Source organism: Amia ocellicauda, chromosome 21 (genome assembly GCF_036373705.1).
Source record: "Amia ocellicauda isolate fAmiCal2 chromosome 21, fAmiCal2.hap1, whole genome shotgun sequence".
Lineage (NCBI taxonomy): Eukaryota > Metazoa > Chordata > Actinopteri > Amiiformes > Amiidae > Amia > Amia ocellicauda.
Window position 1 is genome coordinate 9,015,851 of NC_089870.1, and position 23,832 is coordinate 9,039,682.

At 38.2% G+C, this 23,832-nt stretch overlaps 1 protein-coding gene across 1 annotated transcript in view; it reads right to left on the reverse strand.

The window, feature by feature from the left end:
• spred1 (sprouty related EVH1 domain containing 1) overlaps positions 1 to 6,450 on the reverse strand; it is a 35,988-nt gene extending 29,538 nt beyond the window's left edge. Inside the window, exon 1 of the mRNA XM_066693978.1 lies at positions 5,829 to 6,450. Within this exon, the coding sequence (XP_066550075.1) occupies positions 5,829 to 5,860 (32 nt within the window). The 5' untranslated portion in view covers positions 5,861 to 6,450. The remainder of the gene's footprint in view (positions 1 to 5,828) is intronic.
• Positions 6,451 to 23,832: the final 17,382 nt, after the last annotated feature.

Consider the following 23,832-nt stretch of genomic DNA (forward strand, 5'->3'; position numbering starts at 1 on the left):
GTCATCTGCTGCTGTGGTTGCATACAACCATGCGCGACAATCTTGTATAAACTCTGTGTCATGGTTTGGCCAAAATCAAGGCCTATGAGAATGCCCTACCTACATCATTCCAGTTGCCTCCATTTCAATTCACTCCCTCATAGTTACATTTTCCTAGCCTACACCTAATTTTGAGGCAAGATTTATTAGTAAGCAAATTAAGTGCATTAGGCACAGATGGAAACCTTATTGTGTAGCAGACCTTGTTATTCTTCAATCACTTTATTCACAGACTTCATTGAGGTTTGTAGTCTTGTTGCCCTGTTGTTGCATGTAAAACTAATACATAAATAAAAATACACATGCATACACACACATTAACTCCAGATCAAGATGCTTGTTTCTCCTAACTCCCCCCCCCCCCCCCGATTTGTTCACTTGTAGAGCATCTGACCTGTTTAAGACAGACATAAGCCCTAAAACCCTTTTGCTTTTCAAAGAGTTTAAAAACTCAATCAAAGGCACAAGGTCTCAGTCTTTACATCTGCACCCTTTTAGGGCCTGCAGCTTCAAAGGAAAGAACAGCCCTATCCCAGCTGCAACTACAAATAAGGCCAGCCTTCATTCCCCGCTCACACAATTGTAAACAATATTTAAGTTGCAGAGGTTTGTGTTCAAAGGAATGTGAGAACTATACAAAAATCAGTTTTCCAGGAAATAAGATTACCATACACTGTATATTGAAATCATAGTGAAAAAGAACAGCACAGAATTATAATATTTTAACTTGTATGGTAAAGAAGAAAAAAAAAAGACTAATTTTAGCATCTTAAAAAAAAAATATTTTTTATTCCAACTATCAGTTTCACATCTAAAAGGAATGTTACTATCTTGCAAAGTAAGGCATTGTCATATTGACACATAGGTCAAAACAAGTTCATCAAGATAAATGTAAGTATTCAAAAATAAGTTAATAAAACGATAGGTTACTAATTTAGTCTCATAAAGCTTTACTTTTCAATAATACCATAACACATAATACCATTTTAATATAGGCTATTTATCAATTTAAACCTTATGTCTAATATTAAACTAATTTTATTTTTTTAAATGGAAAAGGAATCCGAGATATGAAATTGCTTATTTAAACTGGGCAGTTCTCAGTGACATTTAAACTAGTTTCACAGTGTGGTCCTGAAATACTCAGAGGAAGCGAAAATGGCTATTAAAAGGAAGTGGGTTAAGTTTAAATTTAAACAATGTTACTCCACCATGGGAAGAAAATTAACAGCACTTATTCTGTTGCAAAAATTTCTGAAGATTAAAAAACAAACACACATATATATATATAAATTCACACACACAGACATATATATATATATATATATATACACACAAACACATATACACATGTGTGTGTGTGTGTGTATATATATATATATATATATATATATATATATATATATATTGACCTGCAGCTTTACTGAAGCAAGACATTTGATTTGTAAAAACAAAATCTCAAAAAGGTTTTAAAAAAAAATACTTTAGAAATCCTCATCATATCACTCCCATTAATACCCAGCTCTTCAACCCTCTGTAGACTGTCTTGTACTCCACAAAGTGGAATGCTGGGGGGGTGTTGAAGGGAAGTAAAATGCTTCCCACTGGAAGTGCTTAGCTATGCAAGATCCTGATGTTAATGACCTCAAAATTGAACACAAAGCTTACCATCTTCCTATAACTTGTTTTAAATCAAGCATGCTTTTAAAAGTATTTTGTGCATTAATTTATGTTTTTAATAGGGGGGGTGATAGTTATAAATACATATTTTTCCCTCAAATGGACATTGTTTTTGTCTCCACTAAACACTTCATGTTTGTACTCAGTACTCTGCTTCCAAACAACGGTTGGAGAAAGCTGTCCCAGAAGGCCGCCTAATTTTTCAGTGATCAAATCACGACAACACTCACATGGCCAAGAACCAAAAAAAAGCAGTAAGAAAAAAATGTGTATATGTATTACATAATGCTGAGTGTTGTTAATGTAGCAGGCATTCATGGGTTACAACAGTAAAATGGTGAAGCACGAAAACTGCAAACGTGTGCTTGCCAGGCATTTCACACTAACACACGATCCTACCCTTTGTAAAGATTTACCACAAAATGTTTAACTCCATACAAATGCTAAATAAAGAAAATCAACACTTATGTAAAGCAGAATTAAAAGGAGCACGTGTAACACATCCCTTCAACATATACATTTTAATAAATATTCTCCGCCATTAAGCATTTCTCTTAATGAACAGCAATAACACTCCTCAGCATCCACAACATGCTATATTAGGTTAATGGTGCCGATACCCAAAAATCTGCTTCAATCGCTTTTACTGCACATAAGTTTAACCAATTGCTTAAGAAGAATGACTGTGGGAACCTGAGCACCAAGTATTTGCAACATTGATTTAGTAGATACTAATTTTATGATTTTAATACTAAAAGCAGAATATACTTTTTCTAATTCTGAGATCCTAAACATAAAAATGCAGTTCAATAATTACACACCCAAGTGGAACTAGAGTCATAAAAATAATGCTGTGTGGTACCCAATTCCTCATAGTTGACAACTATTAACACAAATCATCTTTTTGACACTACGAATGTCTTGCAAGACATAATTTCAATCAATTTGATTAATTCTGTACAAATCTAGAAGAAAACTAAACTGTGTACAAACAATTATTTTATGTTGATTGTTATATTTTTCTTTATGCATTTTGGAGCTAGAATTAACAAAACTAATACAACAGTAACACCCTCACCAGATTTCTACCTTTTTAGCTACACAAACACCATGGCAGTATGTTTGGTTCCACTTCCCAAGTAAGCTACATACCACACCAAGACCAAATACGACTTGCCCCTTTCTTAAGCATAGCACAAAAAAAATGAATGAAATCAGCTCAAACTTAAACAAATTTAAAAAATAAATGACTTTGAAAGAATTAATTATCAAAACGTGTGAGATAAATAAAAGACCAAAACATATTTTGTCAGGCTTTGCCATTGTTACTAAACTGACCATTGAAAAACAACAAATAGACAAATCATGTGAATGTGTTGAACAATTATGCCTTATCGGTGTTATTTTAGGTGTTGCTCTGCTTTTTAAGAAGCAGTGTACCTGTTTATAAGCTCAGCATCAATATTACCAGGATACACAAAATTAATTCTGACACACAATGAGTGCCAAAACAATGATTTACAGCTACACTCACAACACAGGAAATTATTTTCCACTCATAAATCAAGTGTAAGAATTTTTTTTTTCATCTTTCCCTATACACACACAATATACATAAAAAATTATAAAATGTTAAGCACTTCACAAGAAAATCTGATCTATATATATATTTACAAATATTACAAAAATTCGAAACAATATTGTACAACCATGACTCCACATGCTTAACAAATTGTATTTTCTTCACATGAATGTTTAAAAAACACAAACAAACAAAAAAAAAAATGAACGTAAATTCTGTTAGCTTAGAAATGAATGAAGGGGGAAAAATAGGATTTATTATTTTTAAGCCTTTAGAAAATGTTAATGTAAACCCGATTTAAGCCAATTTAGTCTTAGCACAGCATGTCTGTAAAATAAAAAAATTACGCGGATTTTGAAGACCACTGTTGAATACATGCATAAAGAACAAGCCATGTCTTTACAGGCAAGAAAACAGGCGCTGACATGCCTCGATCCGCCATGAATTAAAGAAGATCCCTAAAAATCATCTCTGTACTGTATAGGCCTAATATGACTCAATCCTTCTAACTGGACAGCAGCTTTGAAAATTGCTTTTTTGATAACGTATATATATATATATATATATATATATATATATATATATGATGTACATTTATCTTATAAATAAATTAATCAAAATGGCATCCTCACAAACCACTGAAACATCTTGATTCTTTGTGCCTCCATCTGCCTTCAGGAATATGTGCGTATGCTGTTGTGCACGAGAGAAAAATGGGTTTCTTTTAAACCAACATTTTATTTAAGTCGAAAATGATTGGATGTGATTCTTTTAGAGACAAAGATCTCAAATTTGATAAAGGTTTGCTTTTTAAACCAATTACCGTGCAGCAATGTCAATAGGGGGAACTTGAGTATTAAATGTTTTCATGGTCACAGATTTTAAAAATGTGAAACCATATACACTTCTTGTATAAAATAAAGTGTTAGTAAATATATACATTATAGAATCATACACACACATTCATATATACAAGATACATGTATATAGGGCCTATGTATATATTATATATATATATATATTCATATTCAAATGCTACATACAATTATAGTGAGCCTGCCTTTAAGGGAGAATGTAAATTAAACTAAAAAAACAACACGTCTATACGTCTATAAAACCTTGACATGATTTCCATTAAAGAGCCATTTTGACTGGCTTAGCAAATGTGAAAGTCCTTTGCTAAAATATCAGTTTCAAAATAGTCTAAATGGGGATGCGGTACAGTATGTGCATCAACAATGTACGGTAAGCTGTCTATTCAAGGAGTGGCAGCCGATCACGTTTGCACCCCTTGCTGAAGCCCTGGCTGCTCCTCAATGCAGATCGGATCTGTGTGCTCTGTGCTGCACAGCGCGATGTGAATGGGCAGCCAGGTACTTTATGAATGGAGTGGTCATGTGACCGCAGCACCTCCCTGAGCCGATACTTCTCACTGACTGTCAACAAGCGCACGCACAGATCTGCCCGTTTCGCCACCCGCATTTGCACCGGGAGACACGCAAAACCTCACCAACACGCGTTTACCCGCACGCTTCTCCCACATTTTGTTCACAAACGGGGTACATTGTGGGTGCCGTTACCGTCTTTAAACATTTTTTTTTATGAATGAAGATCGTGGTATGCAAATGAGCGTGATTGAGAAAAAAAAATATGGCGTCTTCAGCTTTTTTGAGTCACTGACATTGCAGCAACCAACCAGTTTCCAATTGATAAAGACTCGCTGCAAAACGGGGCATAAAAAACAGGTTCATTCTATTTGAAATGATCAATAAAATAAAAAATATGTAAAGACCAAGGTCATATACACACACACACATATTTACAACAAAATCCAACAAATACACAAACTGAATTAGATTATAATAAATATTTAATTTTAAATACCCGATCTAATGAATGGTAGAGGGAAGTCTGTCACCGCAGTTAAATGTCACTGAATAGATGCTTGAGAACAACGCATTGCCCACATTTCCTTAAAACACTTAATTAATTAATTGACCAAATCCTCAGATGATGCATCATTCTCCTGCCAACACTAATTGTTATGGGATAATTAAGCATATATATATATATATATATATATATATAGAGAGAGAGAGAGAGAGAGAGAGAGAGAGAGGCATGAGATGAGATTCAGAGCTCTGCAAAGATGTAAATACAGATACACACAGAACTGTTAATGGTCTCCTGTCAATTAAGTGATTATTCAAATTCAACTCTGTCAAGAGCAAGAGCCATTCTGGAACATGACATCCACCGATCGCCCGACTGACACAACTGGTGTCATTGTATCAGAAATGTGACATTTTGCCGTCTGTCATTTCCATGTGTTTTGTTTTAATCACACTCGCCATCAAGGAAGTTTTTTTTTTTTCCCCAGATATGTAGCATGCACCCCCCCAACACACCCCCCTTCCACACACACACACACACACACACAAACACACAAAAAAATAGACTAGACTTAGCAAAGACAGCACGTCCTTTTTTTTTCTTTTTAATAAAACAGAAAAACAGATCAACTTACTCGTGGTTTGGATTTGCCGACTCTTCGCTCATTTTTTCTCACCGGGATCCGACTCCGAGCAGCAGCACCGACGACGCAGCCACGGCGGGGAAACGAACCGCAAATATCACCATTTTCTTTTGCACCAAAATTGCCCAGTTTAATGTGGAGGATATAAAAGAGGTGGCGGGGGGGGGGGGGGTGTCTACGATTTAAAAAGCATCGCAGCTCTCAGTGATGGAAACCAAAAACGCACTACAGCAAGCGGGGGCTCCTGGTTTGTTTTCCTGCAGCAGATCCCGACCCCCACAACAGCACCATGTTCAGCAGCGCCCTCGGCACCGAGCAGCGCAGTCCGGCGCGTCCATACAGCCGCCGAGCACAGGTCGGGCACGTTGTTATTCGGGGCTCTTCCCTGGGCAGCTTGGGAAGCCCGGCACAGTGCAGGGCTGTGGGCTTGAGCTCCGTCAGTGTGTGCTGCCAGCCTCCGCCGCCGAGGAAGAATGGGCTCTGGTGGTGTTTTGTGACAGGGAGGGGGGGGAAAAAGGGCAAAAGCAGCGTTCAAATGCAACGAGAAGTCGCGACGCATCCGCCTTCCTCGAACTCCATTTTCAACTCGACGGCGCACATAGGAAAACTGGGCGGAAGCGTCGACCTCAGCGCTCTCTCCGGATCCTTCCGCGGCTGTTGGAGAAAAAACGCAAGATAACGCGCCTTTCTCGCACCTACCCCCCACGCCTGCGCCTCGCTGCCCGCACAGACGTGCTCTTGAAAGCCGGGTGTCTAACGCGGGGCAGGGGGGTGGGTCGAGCGGGGTTGTTTTCCCAAAGTTGCCTGGAAATAGTCCGCGCACTTCCCAAAAGAAGTTGTCTCTCTCGGGCGCACAGGAGTGCAGTGATACGCGGGGAGGGGAGAGTCTGCGAGGCGGAGTGTGGCAGTGTAGCGATGCATTGCATTACAATGGACATGGCATAGCTGCATGGTCTGAAAGCGCATCCAGCCAGCGTTTGGGTTATAGGACAGCTTTCGATTTAGTGTGGCGAGAAGGGGGGTGCGTTTCTGACCAGCGTGCTCTTTAGTGGGTAACGGCAAAACATTTTGCAGAGAAACATGCATGCACATTGCTTCAGCACGTGGGATTACATCATGATAGCACATGCAAGCGAAGAAGGTATAATCATGAAAAGCGACCCGAGCCCCAGTTTCTTACTAAATGTTCTCTGATACATGCATCAGTAAATAAACAACCCCTCCTCCTGAGTCTCGGCTTCATTTCGATGCCATAATTCCTATATTATCTATAACCAATCACTGGTTTAAAAAGCACACGTCATTTACTCATCAACATCATATGAAGGTTCTATTCATATTTTATGAAGTTTTCAGACTTTTGAATGTTTGTTTTAAAGATCGGACTAATATTAATTGAGCACAGGGACAAACGATAATTATATGGACAATATTGTATTTCTTTATAACCATTATAAAACATTCAAATCTGACCGGAGTCTCTTTACTTACAAGAAGCTTTTTTAGATATGCAGAACAACCGAAAAGATCCAATCAGGCAGTTTGACGACTGGGAATAATTCAAACAGGACAAATCTAGGAAACTGATATTTACAAATAAACAAACTGGAATTTACAAATACATATTTACAAAATGGTTAGTATACGGTGTTAAACAACCCTCCAGAAAATAACTAATTTCTCTAAACCCTCAGGCACCATTACTATTAGTAGTAGTAGTAGTAGTAGTAGTGGTAGTAGTATTTAAAACTGAACACTAAATCAGCAATATGAATCTAGATGCATGATAATCCCAACATCCTGAGCACTGCAGTATCTGCAATGACTAATGCTGAAGTAATACTATTTGGAGAGAAATTGAACCGTAGGGATATGCGCCAACATGATCATGTGGTTTGTGGTTTAATAATAGTTTTCATTACAGTGACATCTTACTTACCTCTAATCTGAACACCTGAAATCAGTTTCTACTTGAACACTTCCTGTCATCATTCAGTGTCCATTTTCAGATGCAGAAATAACCTGGTTTGTGACATTGTAACACTTCACTGAAAAAGTCTATTTAAGATTAATGACTATTATTTACCACAGTTGCACGTTGCAAATATTTTCTGTTATGCATGTGTTTTCCCTGAAAGACTGATTGCTCCTTCAACATATCATAACGAACAGAAGTCACAAAAATAGATTTCCTAAATGCCATTAATAGCGTTCTTAAAAGAGATACTCAAATTGATTAAATAACGCTAATGTTTCTTAATTAAATGTCCAAATATCAAATTTATTTAGAACAGACATTTGATTGCCTATAAGAAGGTTAGTTAACTTTAAGTGAAACTGATAAAACTGACCCTTAATTGGACGTTTTGATGTGGGTGGGAAAAGGGGTGGACTTCTGGTTAAATATTTTATACTTTCTAGCTACTTTCTAGATAATTTCTGCATGAATTCGACAGCAACTTAAGATAGATGGATTTAAACAGATTCAAATAATAAAAATAAAAAAACAGCTCAAATCCGTTGCCTCTGCATTTGTTTCCATGGCAACTATTGTAAGCCTAATGGTTACAGTATTGACAAGAAAGTAATAAGCCTTGAAAAAAAGAACATGTATTCCTGATGATGCAAAGTATTAAATATTAAATGAAATAAATAAATGTTTAAAGGCGGTGTGGGGAGGACTCTGCTTGTCTGACATGTCACCAGAACTTTAGTCAAATCTGCCAACAAACACAGATGGTGCCCACCTGATGCTCACTTAAAAATGACCCTGGAAATGTGCTTTGAAAGGGTAAATATCTGCAATGCTTTTAGCAGGAGGAATTCATATCAGGGCCTAAGGTAACCATGTGGGTATTAAGCTGTTTCTCATACTGAGCATTATACACTCAGTACGAGAAGCAAAGGTGGGTGGTGCCCACCTACTATTGCTCTATGAAATCATGCATGGGTCAAGCTTTCAGAGATATAACATGCCAGGAACAGTAGTTTAGTGCTTTCAGCAAATATATCACATTTTAAAATACAGAGTGTGTAACGATAAAACACACACACACACACACACACATATATATATATATTGGTGTGTATGTGTGCGAAAACATGTTTAATACTTGATATTTCGGATCCTTTACAATTACAAACACATTTTTAACCTGTCTCAAATCTGAAATCTGGTGGCCTTTCACTGTTTTTCCTGATGTAAAACGGTAGCTATTGCAGCATTATCCCCCAGGGATTCTGATAAAATGTAAAGTACAGAACCAACAATTAACTACATGAAAATGGAAAAAGAATGATCACTTGACGTGCAGTGGCTAGAATATTAAAGGCACTATTATTGTGTTCAATTAAGATATTAATTTGCACATGCACAACATATACAGAAATCCAGAACATTACAGAACATTACATAAGCATAGAATGATATTGGAATTCTTAAGTGTGCAAAATGGCAAGATCAGACTGAATGGTTCTCCTCGGTTGTCATAGTGACAGTAGTGTTTTGTGTGAAAAGTTTTTTAGTCTCTTACTGGTGTTGATACTATCTTAGCCATTGCCTTTGACTTATAGAACTAAAATATTCTCTGCCATTATTTAGTGAAAACATTATAGTCTTTGGCACCAACAAACTCTCCTTTTCCAGGTGTTCATTTGCAGGGGAGTTTTTCAAAACTGTTCCATACTTCATGTCAAATGGGAAACACAGCGATTACAAATTTCCCAGTCAAAATTACTAGGAAATGTGAGCCCATTTTCCAGTTGAATTAGAAGTATTCAATTTTAATGAAGTGCTGATATCATGCCCTACATTAAGGGAATATCTTGAGCATCTATGCATACTTAGAATGTAAGAATGCAAGAACAAAATAAATGCTGTGTGGTGTATCTCATTAATATTGATTCATTTCTTGGTAGACTTCTAGTACCTTGCTGTAACCTAGTTTTCAAGCAAATAAAACTTAACAGGGGATAACTTACCAAAAACTCCTAGATAATATCTGCCACCAAAAGATCAATATACAATTCCCTAGTTCATCATTATGTATGTCTCTGCTTTTGTGGTCAGTTCTTCCCTGAGCAAAATATCTTCCATATTTGTTTCCATCTTGGTTTCTGTACAAAGCAATTTCATATCAATTAACCTGGAAGTGAAGCTAATACGGTTGACTTATAATGGTTCTCTCTCTGCTGCATGTGGAAAAGTTACGTTAAGTTTACATTATGTAAAGTATCATACATATTATCAAAAAAAAATAAAAAATTACCGATTTCTGTTTTTCCTTAAGCACTTTTTGCAAAGTATGTATTATGAGATTAGGGCAGAATACTGGTTTATTTTATTTTTTAAACCCAATTTCTGTCTTGCAAAAAACTTGCATTCCTGTCATTTTACATACCCCAAGCCTCCCATCTTGGACTTTGTAGGCTTTATTCCTTCAACATGTTTTCAAAGCATATTCTTTTTGCCTCAGGATTAGCCTTCTTGTCCCTCTCTGAACTCCTAAGCAGTCAATGCCCTTTTTGTTGTGAGGAGACCTAATTGAACATGGTTATCAAGGTGGGGTGTCCGCACAGCATTGTGAAACCATGTGCTCTTTTGTGGGTTTTCAGTTTCCACAATTAAGTGTATTTATCCCTTATAGCTTAAAGTGTTGGACTTGGGTTACCACAATTCTCTGATTACATTTGAAGACCTGTCTCATATTTAAAAACAAGACTTAACTTTGCAACAGTTTTCAAAATATTGAAAAATAAACTTTATTAAACCTCAAAAAGCATTTTTACATGGAAAGCAAGTGTGAGGCAATATCATTATGATGGGATGAATACAGGTGGCTGCATTTTGGACACATTAATGAATCACTTTAGGGTTTGTGTAAGGCGTCCTTTAGGCCTTTTATGAAATGTTAAGTTTGCTTTTGTGAAGGCCTTTGTCTGAGTTTCTTTTAAGAAAGGTATTCTAATGCTGGTGAAAGAAAAGCATCATTTTTAATGGCTGTTTTATTAAACTGAGGGAACTGTTGCAGCCTGACTGTCTCAGACCCTTGGTTAAAATCACAAAAGAATGATCCAAATGGAAAAGGGTTTGTCCAGGCATTTATTTTGTCACTTGCCCTGATAGTGACCACATTACTGACTAACTCTATAGTATGGAGCATAGATGTTAGTTTATCTTTACAAGTTTGATAGTGACTAAGATGCATATCAGTCAGTAGGCTTTGATGTGGTAAATCTAGTTTCTGATACACGGATTACATTACACCCACTTTATACAAACAGAAACAAGAAAAAAGGTCCGCTAAGATTTTCTGCAAATTATGATTTTACTCATCCATATCAAAGTTAGTATTTTATTTGTTTCATTCTTTAGAATAACAAAATCCTCTGCATGTTACCTAGTGGCCTCTGGATAGCAGTCAAATGGTGCCGTGATCATCACAGGTGGCGAACGTTCTCATCTCATGTTAGCTTGATTTTGTAAATGTCTACCAGTGGTATTTTAATCTTCAATTCATAATGCTGGTTGGACAGTCTCTGGAGAGAGTTGAAATGGTGTCTTTATCTAACATTTTAGACAGTTCACTGAATAAAGAGTGAGTTTTTAAAATCAAAGAATGAAGCATCACAGTAACTTCAGTCTTATCTTTCGATGCAGACCTGCTAGCTCTTACCCTCTTGTCTACAGGGCAAGGGAGATACCAAGGAGACCTTTGGCTACTGTATTTTCCACAAGATCAAGGGGTCTGGAAACTGTCCCAATCATGAGCCTGCCTGATGGATAGGCAAATTGACTAGTGTTTGTGTTGACAAAGGGAGTGGGTTGAATTTCAGGTTGTACATATTTTTAGGCTTTTCTATCTGTATTATGTTTGTTTTGTTTGCTACTTTCTTTTTTCCTTTCTTGTAACAGAGAACCACATATATATATATATATAGATCTATCTCCATTTCTCATTATCTTTCAACATAATTTGACCTTCAACTAACAAAACACTTATTTTTTTACATTTAAAACGTGTCAAAATCAAGCATGCTTTACATGAGCTCTAATGTAAGAAATGAAACCATTTTCCGAGAGAGATTTCCTGCTGTTCTGCTAGTGGCTAAACATCTCCTGATCACACGGGGAAGTGGCCATATGATTTAGTGAACACGTGGACAGTGTCCACAGTGGCCACAGTTAAACCAACTCATTCACTCAACCCCCATCTCTATTTTCTAAAATAAAGCTGTATATATATATATATATATATATATATATATATATATATATATATATATATATATATACACTCACCTAAAGGATTATTAGGAACACCTGTTCAATTTCTCATTAATGCAATTATCTAACCAACCAATCACATGGCAGTTGCTTCAATGCATTTAGGGGTGTGGTCCTGGTCAAGACAATCTCCTGAACTCCAAACTCAATGTCTGAATGGGAAAGAAAGGTGATTTAAGCAATTTTGAGCGTGGCATGGTTGTTGGTGCCAGACGGGCCGGTCTGAGTATTTCACAATCTGCTCAGTTACTGGGATTTTCACGCACAACCATTTCTAGGGTTTACAAAGAATGGTGTGAAAAGGGAAAAACATCCAGTATGCGGCAGTCCTGTGGGCGAAAATGCCTTGTTGATGCTTGAGGTCAGAGGAGAATGGGCCGACTGATTCAAGCTGATAGAAGAGCAACTTTGACTGAAATAACCACTCGTTACAACTGAGGTATGCAGCAAAGCATTTGTGAAGCCACAACACGTACAACCTTGTGGCGGATGGGCTACAACAGCAGAAGACCCCACCGGGTACCACTCATCTCCACTACAAATAGGAAAAAGAGGCTACAATTTGCACAAGCTCACCAATATTGGACAGTTGAAGACTGGAAAAATGTTGCCTGGTCTGATGAGTCTCGATTTCTGTTGAGACATTCAGATGGTAGAGTCAGAATTTGGCGTAAACAGAATGAGAACATGGATCCATCATGCCTTGTTACCACTGTGCAGGCTGGTGGTGGTGGTGTAATGGTGTGGGGGATGTTTTCTTGGCACACTTTAGGCCTCTTAGTGCCAACTGGGCATCGTTTAAATGCCACGGCCTACCTGAGCATTGTTTCTGACCATGTCCATCCCTTTATGACCACCATGTACCCATCCTCTGATGGCTACTTCCAGCAGGATAATGCACCATGTCACAAAGGTCGAATCATTTCAAATTGGTTTCTTGAACATGACAATGAGTTCACTGTACTAAACTGGCCCCCACAGTCACCAGATCTCAACCCAATAGAGCATCTTTGGGATGTGGTGGAACGGGAGCTTCGTGCCCTGGATGTGCATCCCACTAATCTCCATCAACTGCAAGATGCTATCCTATCAATATGGGCCAACATTTCTAAAGAATGCTTTCAGCACCTTGTTGAATCAATGCCACGTAGAATGAAGGCAGTTCTGAAGGCGAAAGGGGGTCAAACACAGTATTAGTATGGTGTTCCTAATAATCCTTTAGGTGAGTGTATATATATATATATATAATTCCTTTATTTATGATAGAAGCGGGAAGCCGTATTGCTTAATTTAGCCTTCCCGTCCTTAAAAGATAAAATAACCCAAATAATAATAACCATAATATCGCATGACAAATCATTGGATGCAGGATCTTTGCTGTTTGCGATCAGTCAGGCCTTTTAGTGTTGACTTTGATGCAACTAATATTCGTAGTCATATGTAAAGTGCTATAATCAAATCCATTAGATTATGAAGATATACAGTAATGTGCAAAAGTTTTAGGCAGGTGTGAAAAAATGTTGTAAAGTTGAATGCTTTCAAAAACAAACATGTTAATAGATTATATGTATCAATCAACTAAATGCAAAGTGAGTGAACAGAAGAAAAATCTACATCAAATCCATGTGGTGTGACCACCCTTTGCCTTCAAAACAGCATCAGTTCTTCTAGGTACACTTGCACAAAGTCAGGGATTTTGTAGGCATATAGTCAGGTGTATGATGAAACAATTATACCAAACAGGTGCTAATGATCATCATTTCAATATGTAGGTTGAAACACAATCATTAACTGAAACAGAAACAGCTGTATAGGAGGAATAAAACTGGGTGAGGAACAGCTAAACTCAGATAACAAGGTGAGGCTGCTGAAGACAGTTTACTGTCAAAAGTCATACACCATGGCAAGACTGAGCACAGCAACAAGACACAAGCTAGTTATACTGCATCAGCAAGGTCTCTCCCAGGCAGACATTTCAAGGCAGACAGGGGTTTCCAGATGTGCTGTACAAGCTCTTTTGAAGAAGCACAAAGAAACCGGCAACGCTGAGGACCGTAGACGCAGTGGTTAGCCAAGGAAACTTACTGCAGCAGATGAAAGACACATCATGCTTACTTCCCTTCGCAATTGGAAGATGTCCAGCAGTGCAATCAAATCAGAATTGGCAGAAAACAGTGGGACCCTGGTACTCCCATCTACTGTCCGGAGAAGTCTGGTCAGAAGTGGCCTTCATGGAAGACTTGTGGCCATGGAGTTGGGGATTTGGTCAGAATTAATGGTCTCAATGCTGAGAAGTACAGGCAGATACTTATCTATCATGCAATACCATCAGGGAGGCATCTGATTGGCCCCAATTTCTATCTGCAGCATGATAACGACCCCAAACATACAGCAAAAGTCATTAAGAACTATCTTCAGAGTATAGAAGAACTTCCTGGAAGTGATGATATGGCCCCCACAGAGCCCTGATCTCAATATCATCCAGTCTGTCTGGGATTACATGAAGAGAGAGAAGCAACTGAGGCTGCCCAAATCCACAGAAGAACTGTGGTTAGTTCTCCAAGATGTTTGGGCCAACCTAACTGCCGAGTTCCTTCAAAAACTGTGTGCAAGTGTACCTAGAAGAATTGATGCTGTTTTGAAGGCAAAGGGTGGTCACACCAAATATGGATTTGATGTAGATTTTTCTTCTGTTCACTCACTTTGCATTTAGTTAATTGATAAATATAATCTATTTACATGTCTATTTTTGAAAGCATTCTTACTTTACAGCATTTTTTCACACCTGGCTAAACTGTTGTACAGTACTGTATTTTTATAAAGCCAGTAAATGAATGTAACAGCACAACAGCAAAGCAATAAAAATATAAGGACAACATTCCCAATGGAGCCTAAAACAGTCTCATCAATATAAATGAATGGCAGAGTTGTCCCTTTTCGAAGTTAAGACATTATTTCAAACATATTTCACTGTAGTTAGCACAGTGCTGGAAGTGCATCCGGCTGTTTGTGAGGTAGAAAGGCTTATGAATATATGTGGCTTTGACCCCGCAAGATTTAAGAATATCTTTTAGGAAGTATAAACAAAAATACTGAGTTTGCATAAAATGGAGAAGCTGTAAATATATTGAGCCCTGTGTGTAAGTGAAACCTCAACTCTGGCCATTGACTAAGCAACAGTATCTTAGTAATGTTCTTTAAAATAATATCTTCCCCAGATGTATGAATCATGTACTTCCTGCTTGTCTCTGAGTTGCTGTCTGTAAACCCTCCTTCCCGTACCATATTTCTTTTGTACCTTTGGGGAATTTAAAGTTGGAATTAACAATATCCCTGAAAATCATCATGTATTCAGCACTTAAAAAACAACAACTTAAAAACCTAAACAACCCCGCCACCCCCCCAAAAAAAAGAATTCAAAGGACAATGTTTTGGTTATGTTGGTTATGAGAGACACACATACACACACCTAATCTCTACAATCGTATGTATGTATTTGTCATAGCACAAAATGTTTGCTAATTATAATACACCAAATCTGGGTCATTAATAATAAATCAATAAATAAATGTATTTGCTCAGTGGGTAATCACACTTTACCTGGTCTTTAATATAAAAACAGTCAAGACTTAGTGATTCAATATATGATAGGATACTATACAGTCTAGGCTCTAAAAGACAAAAAGAAGTGTCAATGTATTTTTTTTTTTTTTTTCAGAAAATGCCTTTATCCTTTAGCGTATACAAATATTCAGGAAGTCAGCACAATTTCTCATGTCAGAAATATGAAAGCTTTCAGTGCATTTCCTCTCAGGATCAGGACAGCGCTTATTTATCATGCAGGGAACAGGATGTTTAAATTAGAGTGCTCAGACTACCCTCTTAAACATTTAATAACACAGGAGATGGACAGCTGTCCTCTCTAATAACGGGTCATATTAGCGGCAGTCCACCTTCTAGGAGTCTAGGAGTCTGAGAATCACAATTTACTCTATGTGTTGGCATGATTAAATCACATCAACTCAAGAGCCATAGATAGTTACACGCATGCATATCCTGTAAGCCAAGTTCACAGGAACTACAATTAATTAAAACTATATACAGTGAGGGAAAAAAGTATTTGATCCCCTGCTGATTTTGTACGTTTGCCCACTGACAAAGAAATGATCAGTCTATAATTTTAATGGTAGGTGTATTTTAACAGTGAGAGACAGAATAACAACAAAAAAATCCAGAAAAACGCATTTCAAAAAAGTTATTAATTGATTTGCATGTTAATGAGGGAAATAAGTATTTGATCCCCTATCAATCAGCAAGATTTCTGGCTCCCAGGTGTCTTGTATACAGGTAACGAGCTGAGATTAGGAGCACTCTCTTAAAGGGACTGCTCCTAATCTCAGCTCGTTACCTGTATACTAGACACCTGTCCACAGAAGCAATCAATCAATCAGATTCCAAACTCTCCACCATGGCCAAGACCAAAGAGCTGTCCAAGGATGTCAGGGACAAGATTGTAGACCTACACAAGGCTGGAATGGGCTACAAGACCATCGCCAAGCAACTTGGTGAGAAGGTGACAACAGTTGGTGCGATTATTCGCAAATGGAAGAAACACAAAATAACTGTCAGTCTCCCTCGGTCTGGGGCTCCATGCAAGATCTCACCTCGTGGAGTTTCAATGATCATGAGAACGGTGAGGAATCAGCCCAGAACTACACGGGAGGATCTTGTTAATGATCTCAAGGCAGCTGGGACCATAGTCACCAAGAAAACAATTGGTAACACACTATGCCGTGAAGGACTGAAAAATCCTGCAGCACCCGCAAGGTCCCCCTGCTCAAGAAAGCACATGTACAGGCCCGTCTGAAGTTTGCCAATGAACATCTGAATGATTCAGAGGAGAACTGGGTGAAAGTGTTGTGGTCAGATGAGACCAAAATCGAGCTCTTTGGCATCAACTCAACTCACCGTGTTTGGAGGAGGAGGAATGACCCCAAGAACACCATCCCCACCGTCAAACATGAAGGTGGAAACATTATGCTTTGGGGGTGTTTTTCTGCTAAGGGGACAGGACAACTGCACCGCATCAAAGGGACGATGGACGGGGCCATGTACCATCAAATCTTGGGTGAGAACCTCCTTCCCTCAGCCAGGGCATTGAAAATGGGTCGTGGATGGGTATTGCATCATGACAATGACCCAAAACACACAGCCAAGGCAACAAAGGAGTGGCTCAAGAAGAACCACATTAAGGTCCTGGAGTGGCCTAGCCAGTCTCCAGACCTTAATCCCATAGAAAATCTGTGGAGGGAGCTGAAGGTTCGAGTTGCCAAACGTCAGCCTCGAAACCTTAATGACTTGGAGAGGATCTGCAAAGAGGAGTGGGACAAAATCCCTCCTGAGATGTGTGCAAACCTGGTGACCAACTACAAGAAACGTCTGACCTCTGTGATTGCCAACAAGGATTTTGCCACCAAGTACTAAGTCGAAGGGGTCAAATACTTATTTCCCTAATTACATGCAAATCAATTAATAACTTTTTTGAAATGCGTTTTTCTGGATTTTTTTGTTGTTATTCTGTCTCTCACTGTTAAAATACACCTACCATTAAAATTATAGACTGATCATTTCTTTGTCAGTGGGCAAACGTACAAAATCAGTAGGGGATCAAATACTTTTTTCCCTCACTGTATATATATGTATATATTTGTAAAAACAGTGTTGTAACTTACTGTAGTATAAAAGCAAGATGTGTTTTTTGTTGAATGCTAAGAATGCAAGAAATTCAAGAAACTACTGTAAACCTGTTAATAAGATGTATTTCATGTAAATACAGATGTCGCTAAATTAAAAATGTTGACAATAGAGTTGAAATGAAACTATAGTACATTAATATTGGCTATAGGGTTTCTAATTTTTCATAAAAGACGCCATGGCCAATATTTGCTTTTGGGCATTTTGGAGTAAACATCTCAGTGAAAAAAAAACATGATCCAAAAACATAATTGCCATCATTGACAGGCATCAGTGCCTGGGGCAGAGGAAGCTTCAAAAGGTACAATAAACTGTGAAAAAAGGCTCATATTTAACAAAAAACAAATCAGCACTGTAGCCCTAAAAAAACCCGGCAAAAACAAAAGAACACTTCAAAGAATAGAGGCACAATAGCCCTGGAAATAATCAGGAAAAACAACCTCAAAAGACATTCAAACACAATAACCCCCTCCCCTCCAAACAAAAGCCTTATATAAGACTGAAAGTGTCTGCCAGGTGTTAGATCAGCTGATTGACCAGCTAATGAGAGCCCAGAATTCAACTGCAGGCTCATGCCGGTCAATCAGCCAATCAGACCAGGCCCACAAACAACATTCCGGCCCTGTCAGTCAATTAGGGGTGGAGTTAGTTTTGTTTTTATCACTTTTAACAATAGATAAGCAAGTGAAAGAGTTAAACAAAAATACAAAACCAATAACTCATTTTAGGCCAGATTGGGAATATTACATAAAGACGAAAAAAAGATGATGTCCTTTAATTGGCAAATATAGTTGGAATTTCATCAGTGAAACAAACAAACAAAAAACAATATTTCATATAATTTCATCTAAAAAGGCATGATGGGACATTATTAAGCATTTGCACAGTAATTTCACACATAACAGGACATAACCTCGGCAACAGATGTTCACCCAGCACACAGAAAAAAAAAATCATGACAAATATCCTGCAGGACTCTAACTGTTTCAGGCCCGTCTTTACTGAAAAAATAGATCCTGCATGAGATTTTGGTACAAAGAAATAGATACGAAAGCAGGAAAAATGTATCCTAATAGGGACATTTCTCATTTTTACATATATATTTACATAGATGTTTCAGGCCTGATATGGGTTGGAGTGAAGCAGACAGATGAAATAGGACGTTCCAGTAAAATTTTAAATGTCTTTACCAATTAAAACTTGGTTTACCAAAATGAATATTCAGCTTCTACATCAGTCCAGATATTGCTGATATTATTCAATTCCACTCACTTCCAACTGCTCTGCAACCAGGGCTGAAACTCTTATATAGCTTTTTGAGCGATCTTGAGTTATCGCCCTTCCACTAAGCCCCGCCCTTATGCCAGTATTAAGAGTCATTCAAGCTTTTTCTTTAAAGTCAATGGAGCTAAAGTCAAACCCACTTGCTGAATATGGATGAGATCTAGAAACTTCTATAATAGAAAGCAACAGACCACAATGGAAACCCATTGAAAAAAGTATGAAAGGACAATCTTGAACATTATATTACTGAGATAATAAGGTTGTAGAATATCCAGAAGCTTCTATAATCGCAAAACAACTCTTCATTTGAATACTCACGTCTTGAACATCCTCATATCGAGAAAAACACTAAAGTGCACATATACACCACAACCTGTGAAGAGCATGCAGTATTTTTTCTCACAAATTGTGCAAGAACCACTTCCCCTCACCTCTGATATTTGAATTTGAGTCGAGGCGTCATCTGTCCCTCCATTCTGCATTCAGACACAGATTCCCGTTTCACCTTGTAACTCTCATCAATGGAAATTTGCTGAGCTACTCGAAGTCTATGCTTGGCTATTCAAGTCAAAAATCAGAAGGGGCTGGCTATGGGCCAAAGGTAAAAGGATTCTGTGCTGCAGTGCTTGAGTGGAGTCAACTTCTAGAAATATATTTTCCTACGTTGTGATGCATAAATTATAAACTACACCATCAGGAAATGCAGCTATATAAGTTAGCTTACCTCAGAGAAATCACAAATATATTTTGTTCTTGGTACCAGGTTAATAGATTTGAGGTTTAAATCTGAGGGTATAATAATGTTTGTTGTCATTTTGTTGATATCTTTCTCTCCGGTTACAAAACAAATGTCTGCTTTTCAATCCCGTGATTGCTGAGAATTATGAAATTAACAATTCTGGGGATTTCAACAGAGTGTTTGTTTGTGCCTGAGAGACCGTACTTCCCCAATAGTATGCTGAGGCTTCCAGAATGCTTTTGTGTGAGACAGCATTTTTGCCATTTTTTATAATTGAAGCAAAGATATATATATTTTTTATTATTATTTTTGTTAATGAAAGGAATCAAGCTGAATGGCTATTTAATTTCATGAATGTAACTAATATTCACTATAGAAGTATACACATCTTTCATTCATTGTGGTTTAAAATATGAATTGCTAGTTTTCTATTTATTTATCTTTTTTAGTCTTGGTAGGGTTCTACTAAGAGAAGGTAAAGCTTTGACCTTTTGTTCCCATTTCCAGTGCTGTAATGGGCCTAATATTCAAAGATAATGTGTGTAACAAAGCCGCGCTGAATCATTTTTAAAGGCTACAGCATCGGACACATCGCAGCACTTTAATTTAGGGTACTTTAAATCAAGAGCTGTGACCTTTATTCTGAATTCAGCAACAGACACATGACTAAAATCAGGCTCAGTCCTGAAATTTGGATGACTAATCGGCTGAATAAAACCAGATTTGTTTCAATCTTGCCTAACAGATGTAAAGTGGCGGACTGACAAAAAGCGCTTCAAGGAACAGGCTACGATTCTGTAATAGCCCTACTGCTTTGGCTGAAGAGACGTCTAATATTTAGTGAAGTATTTTCACTTTTTTGCATGATAGTGTTCCCCTAATCTGCCGGTACTGTATTCGTGTCAGTGAACCAAACGTTTGACTCTTTGCTGTTGAACCTGGTGAACAATACTAGGGATGGGCCAACGCAACAATGAATTGTGGAAATGACAGAGCATATTTATAGCTCGATGTGTTTAAGAAAACAATGCATACCTCCGATTTGTGCAGGTCTGCCTTTTAAACTCATTGGCTGGTAGTTATTTTAATTGCAGGCTGGCAGATGGAAAATAGCACCTTGTTCAAAAGAGGAGCACCTCCCTCAATCAGTTCACAGTATGGTATTACTACATCGAGCCAGCCTGGCATGTCACTTGCTTTGTGCCTGGCTGACTGGAGGAAAGGTGACGAGGGCTGGCTCTCTTCACTTTGAGTAGTCTAGGGAAATACATGATCTAGTGAACCACAAACGTTTTGGCTGAGATTGGACGTAATATTATTTTTTAACTTTTTAAAGGAGTTATTCAATGAATTTATGCTTACCAATGTATGTCACTTTTGCAGATTTTGTTTGGATACCGTTAAGAAGTAACAAACCCTGCACTTTTGCTACAATAGTTAGATGTTAATGAAAAACTTCTAAACCAGATTAGATTAGATAAAAAATTAAACAGGGTTTAGAGTTTCTATGAATTTCATTATTACAGTTAACACTTCATCTTTCCATTTCCATGTCTTGTGAGGGGCCTTCCCTGTCACCACAACTAATGATGTCTCAGTTTCATGTTCTGGCCTTTTATTTAGAGACGAAGGCGTTATTAAAAATGAGGTGCAGTTGTGGTAGGTCCTGAAGTGGAAGGGATCATTTTGGACAGCTAAGAAGGATCACTGAAGACATACCTCCGAAGACACCCCCTCAACGTCCAAAATAATGTGGAAAAACCCTGGAGAGTTTGACCGTGATCCCTTCCCACCCCATTTCTGTGAGTTTTTTTTTTTTGAGCCACTGCATCCTCACTGTGGGTATACTGTTTTTTCAGGAGGTGGAAGTGAGGCTCCACTCAACTGTAATTAGTAAATCCCATGAGGTGCATGGGATTAATTAGTGCACAGGGGAGGAAGTTACAGATTAAGTTTACTCCCCTTCTGGGTATGACTCAAGTGGAGACAGAAAGAGTAAGACAGAGAAGGAATGGGAGAAACAGACAAGGAGGGAGAGACACAGGAAGACGGCGATGATTGCGCTACCTTCAATTTGAAGTAAAAATATATCATTAACCCTCACTGCCCACACACACACCATAAAAAATAAAAATAGAGGTAGGTAGGAGACTCTTAATTACTAGTATGACAAACTCTTTATTGGGAAACACAGGCATGCTGCAGATTGCAAGGGTATTTGGGAGCATGACTTAGTTAACACAATTTCCTGCTCATTACACATGAGGGTCATTGAACTAATGTGTTTAGAAACTGCTGGTTGTACTGTGTTGCTAAAGCAGAATTAGTTCTGCCTTGTTTCCACCTCCCAATGCACGAGTATCAAGGGCAGATGGAAATCTCCCCTTTGGATTCCTTGACCAACACATTTATGTGCTGAGAAACATTGGCTTTGGCACAGGAGAGGAAAGAGATAGAATAAAGGTCTGTTAAAATACTTCTCTTTGTCTTGGTGTTGAATGTCCATCTCTCCCCATGAGACACTTCTCACAAAGGACCACATAAATGCCTTCTAGCTTTTGTTTAAAGCTCATAAGCAGCTAATCAGGTAGACTTACATGATTCTTACACCAGTTAGGTCAGGGGGTGTTTAATAACTTCCCAAAGCAGAAGAGTGCAGCCTCAGCAGAAATTCATCTGAACAGGGGAATTTGTAGAGTGAAAAACCAACAAAACCACTGTATATGTAACATTTTCTGGTCGCTCTCCACTTGCTTCACATGGAGTAGCGTTGCCGGGCTTTTGCAGGAATGGACATCAATAACACAATGTTTGAGAAATTCCACTTTTGAGGTTGATTGAGGTTTCTGTCTTGACACGACAATGAAATTAAATAAAATGTTTTGGATGTAGCCACCAATGGAAAGATTTTATTGTATTTTGATTCCAATGATGACTTTTTAAAGCCCTAAATGAATGTTTAATGGATTATAATGTCGTGAAGAGGCTCAAGTGCTGTCTAATGTTATTTTGCAATATGTTTTTTTTTTTTACCCCAGGATAAGTAAAGTTCTGCCATCTTTCAACAGATTATCCCCATCAAGTTTTCATTTTCTCCCTTTGCACTTTAGTATGAACATTGAGATGACAGACTACTGATGTTCGTCTTAAAAACTTGTGATAACAAAACACCAGGACAACATGTTATTGAATTATCTAAAAAATTGTATGTCAGTTATCTAACCTCAGCATCCATCAGCACTTAATCCTTTGCCTTTTGACACTGTCATGTAAAGAGCACCATTGTGCAAAGAGCATTTTATTGTTTTCAGATGTTCGGACTTCCTACACGTGGGGATAGGAGTGCCGCTCGCAATCTTAAAAACAGCAAGCCGCTGGGGTATGGGAATTTTCTAAGGACTAGAGAAATGGACACAAAAGTCAGGAAATGACCCCTGTGATGAGGGATTACAGACAATGTCCTCTCACAACTTCTGCAGCTCTGGAATGTACCACCAACAAAACAGCTGAGGGGTGTGCGTGTGTGTGTCTGTGTGGGTTGGAGGGGGGGGATTGCAACTGATTAAAGGATAATTTTTAAAGGCAACAGCAGCATCCAAACAGCAAAGGTGAACTGATCTAGTTGGGGCGTGCGTTGCCTGCTCTGCGGACGGGAGAGAAGGAGCTTGTGTTTTTGTTTTTTTACGCCTTGGCACTAGAAGGGAAGATTTGCAGCCAAGCACACATAAAATAATGAGGCCGATTCCTTTGTCAGGCTTCTCTGCCATGGAATCCCGTGTCTGTCAGATAGCATGTACCAGCAGACTTTTTTGTGGTCGCAGAGTGGTGCGGAAGGGAAGCTGCTCTCCGTGCTGAATAGCGTCTTTGTTCTTGGCGCTGCAGCTTTTTACATTCTGCAGGCCCTGCAGATACAACAGTGATTGCATGAGAAG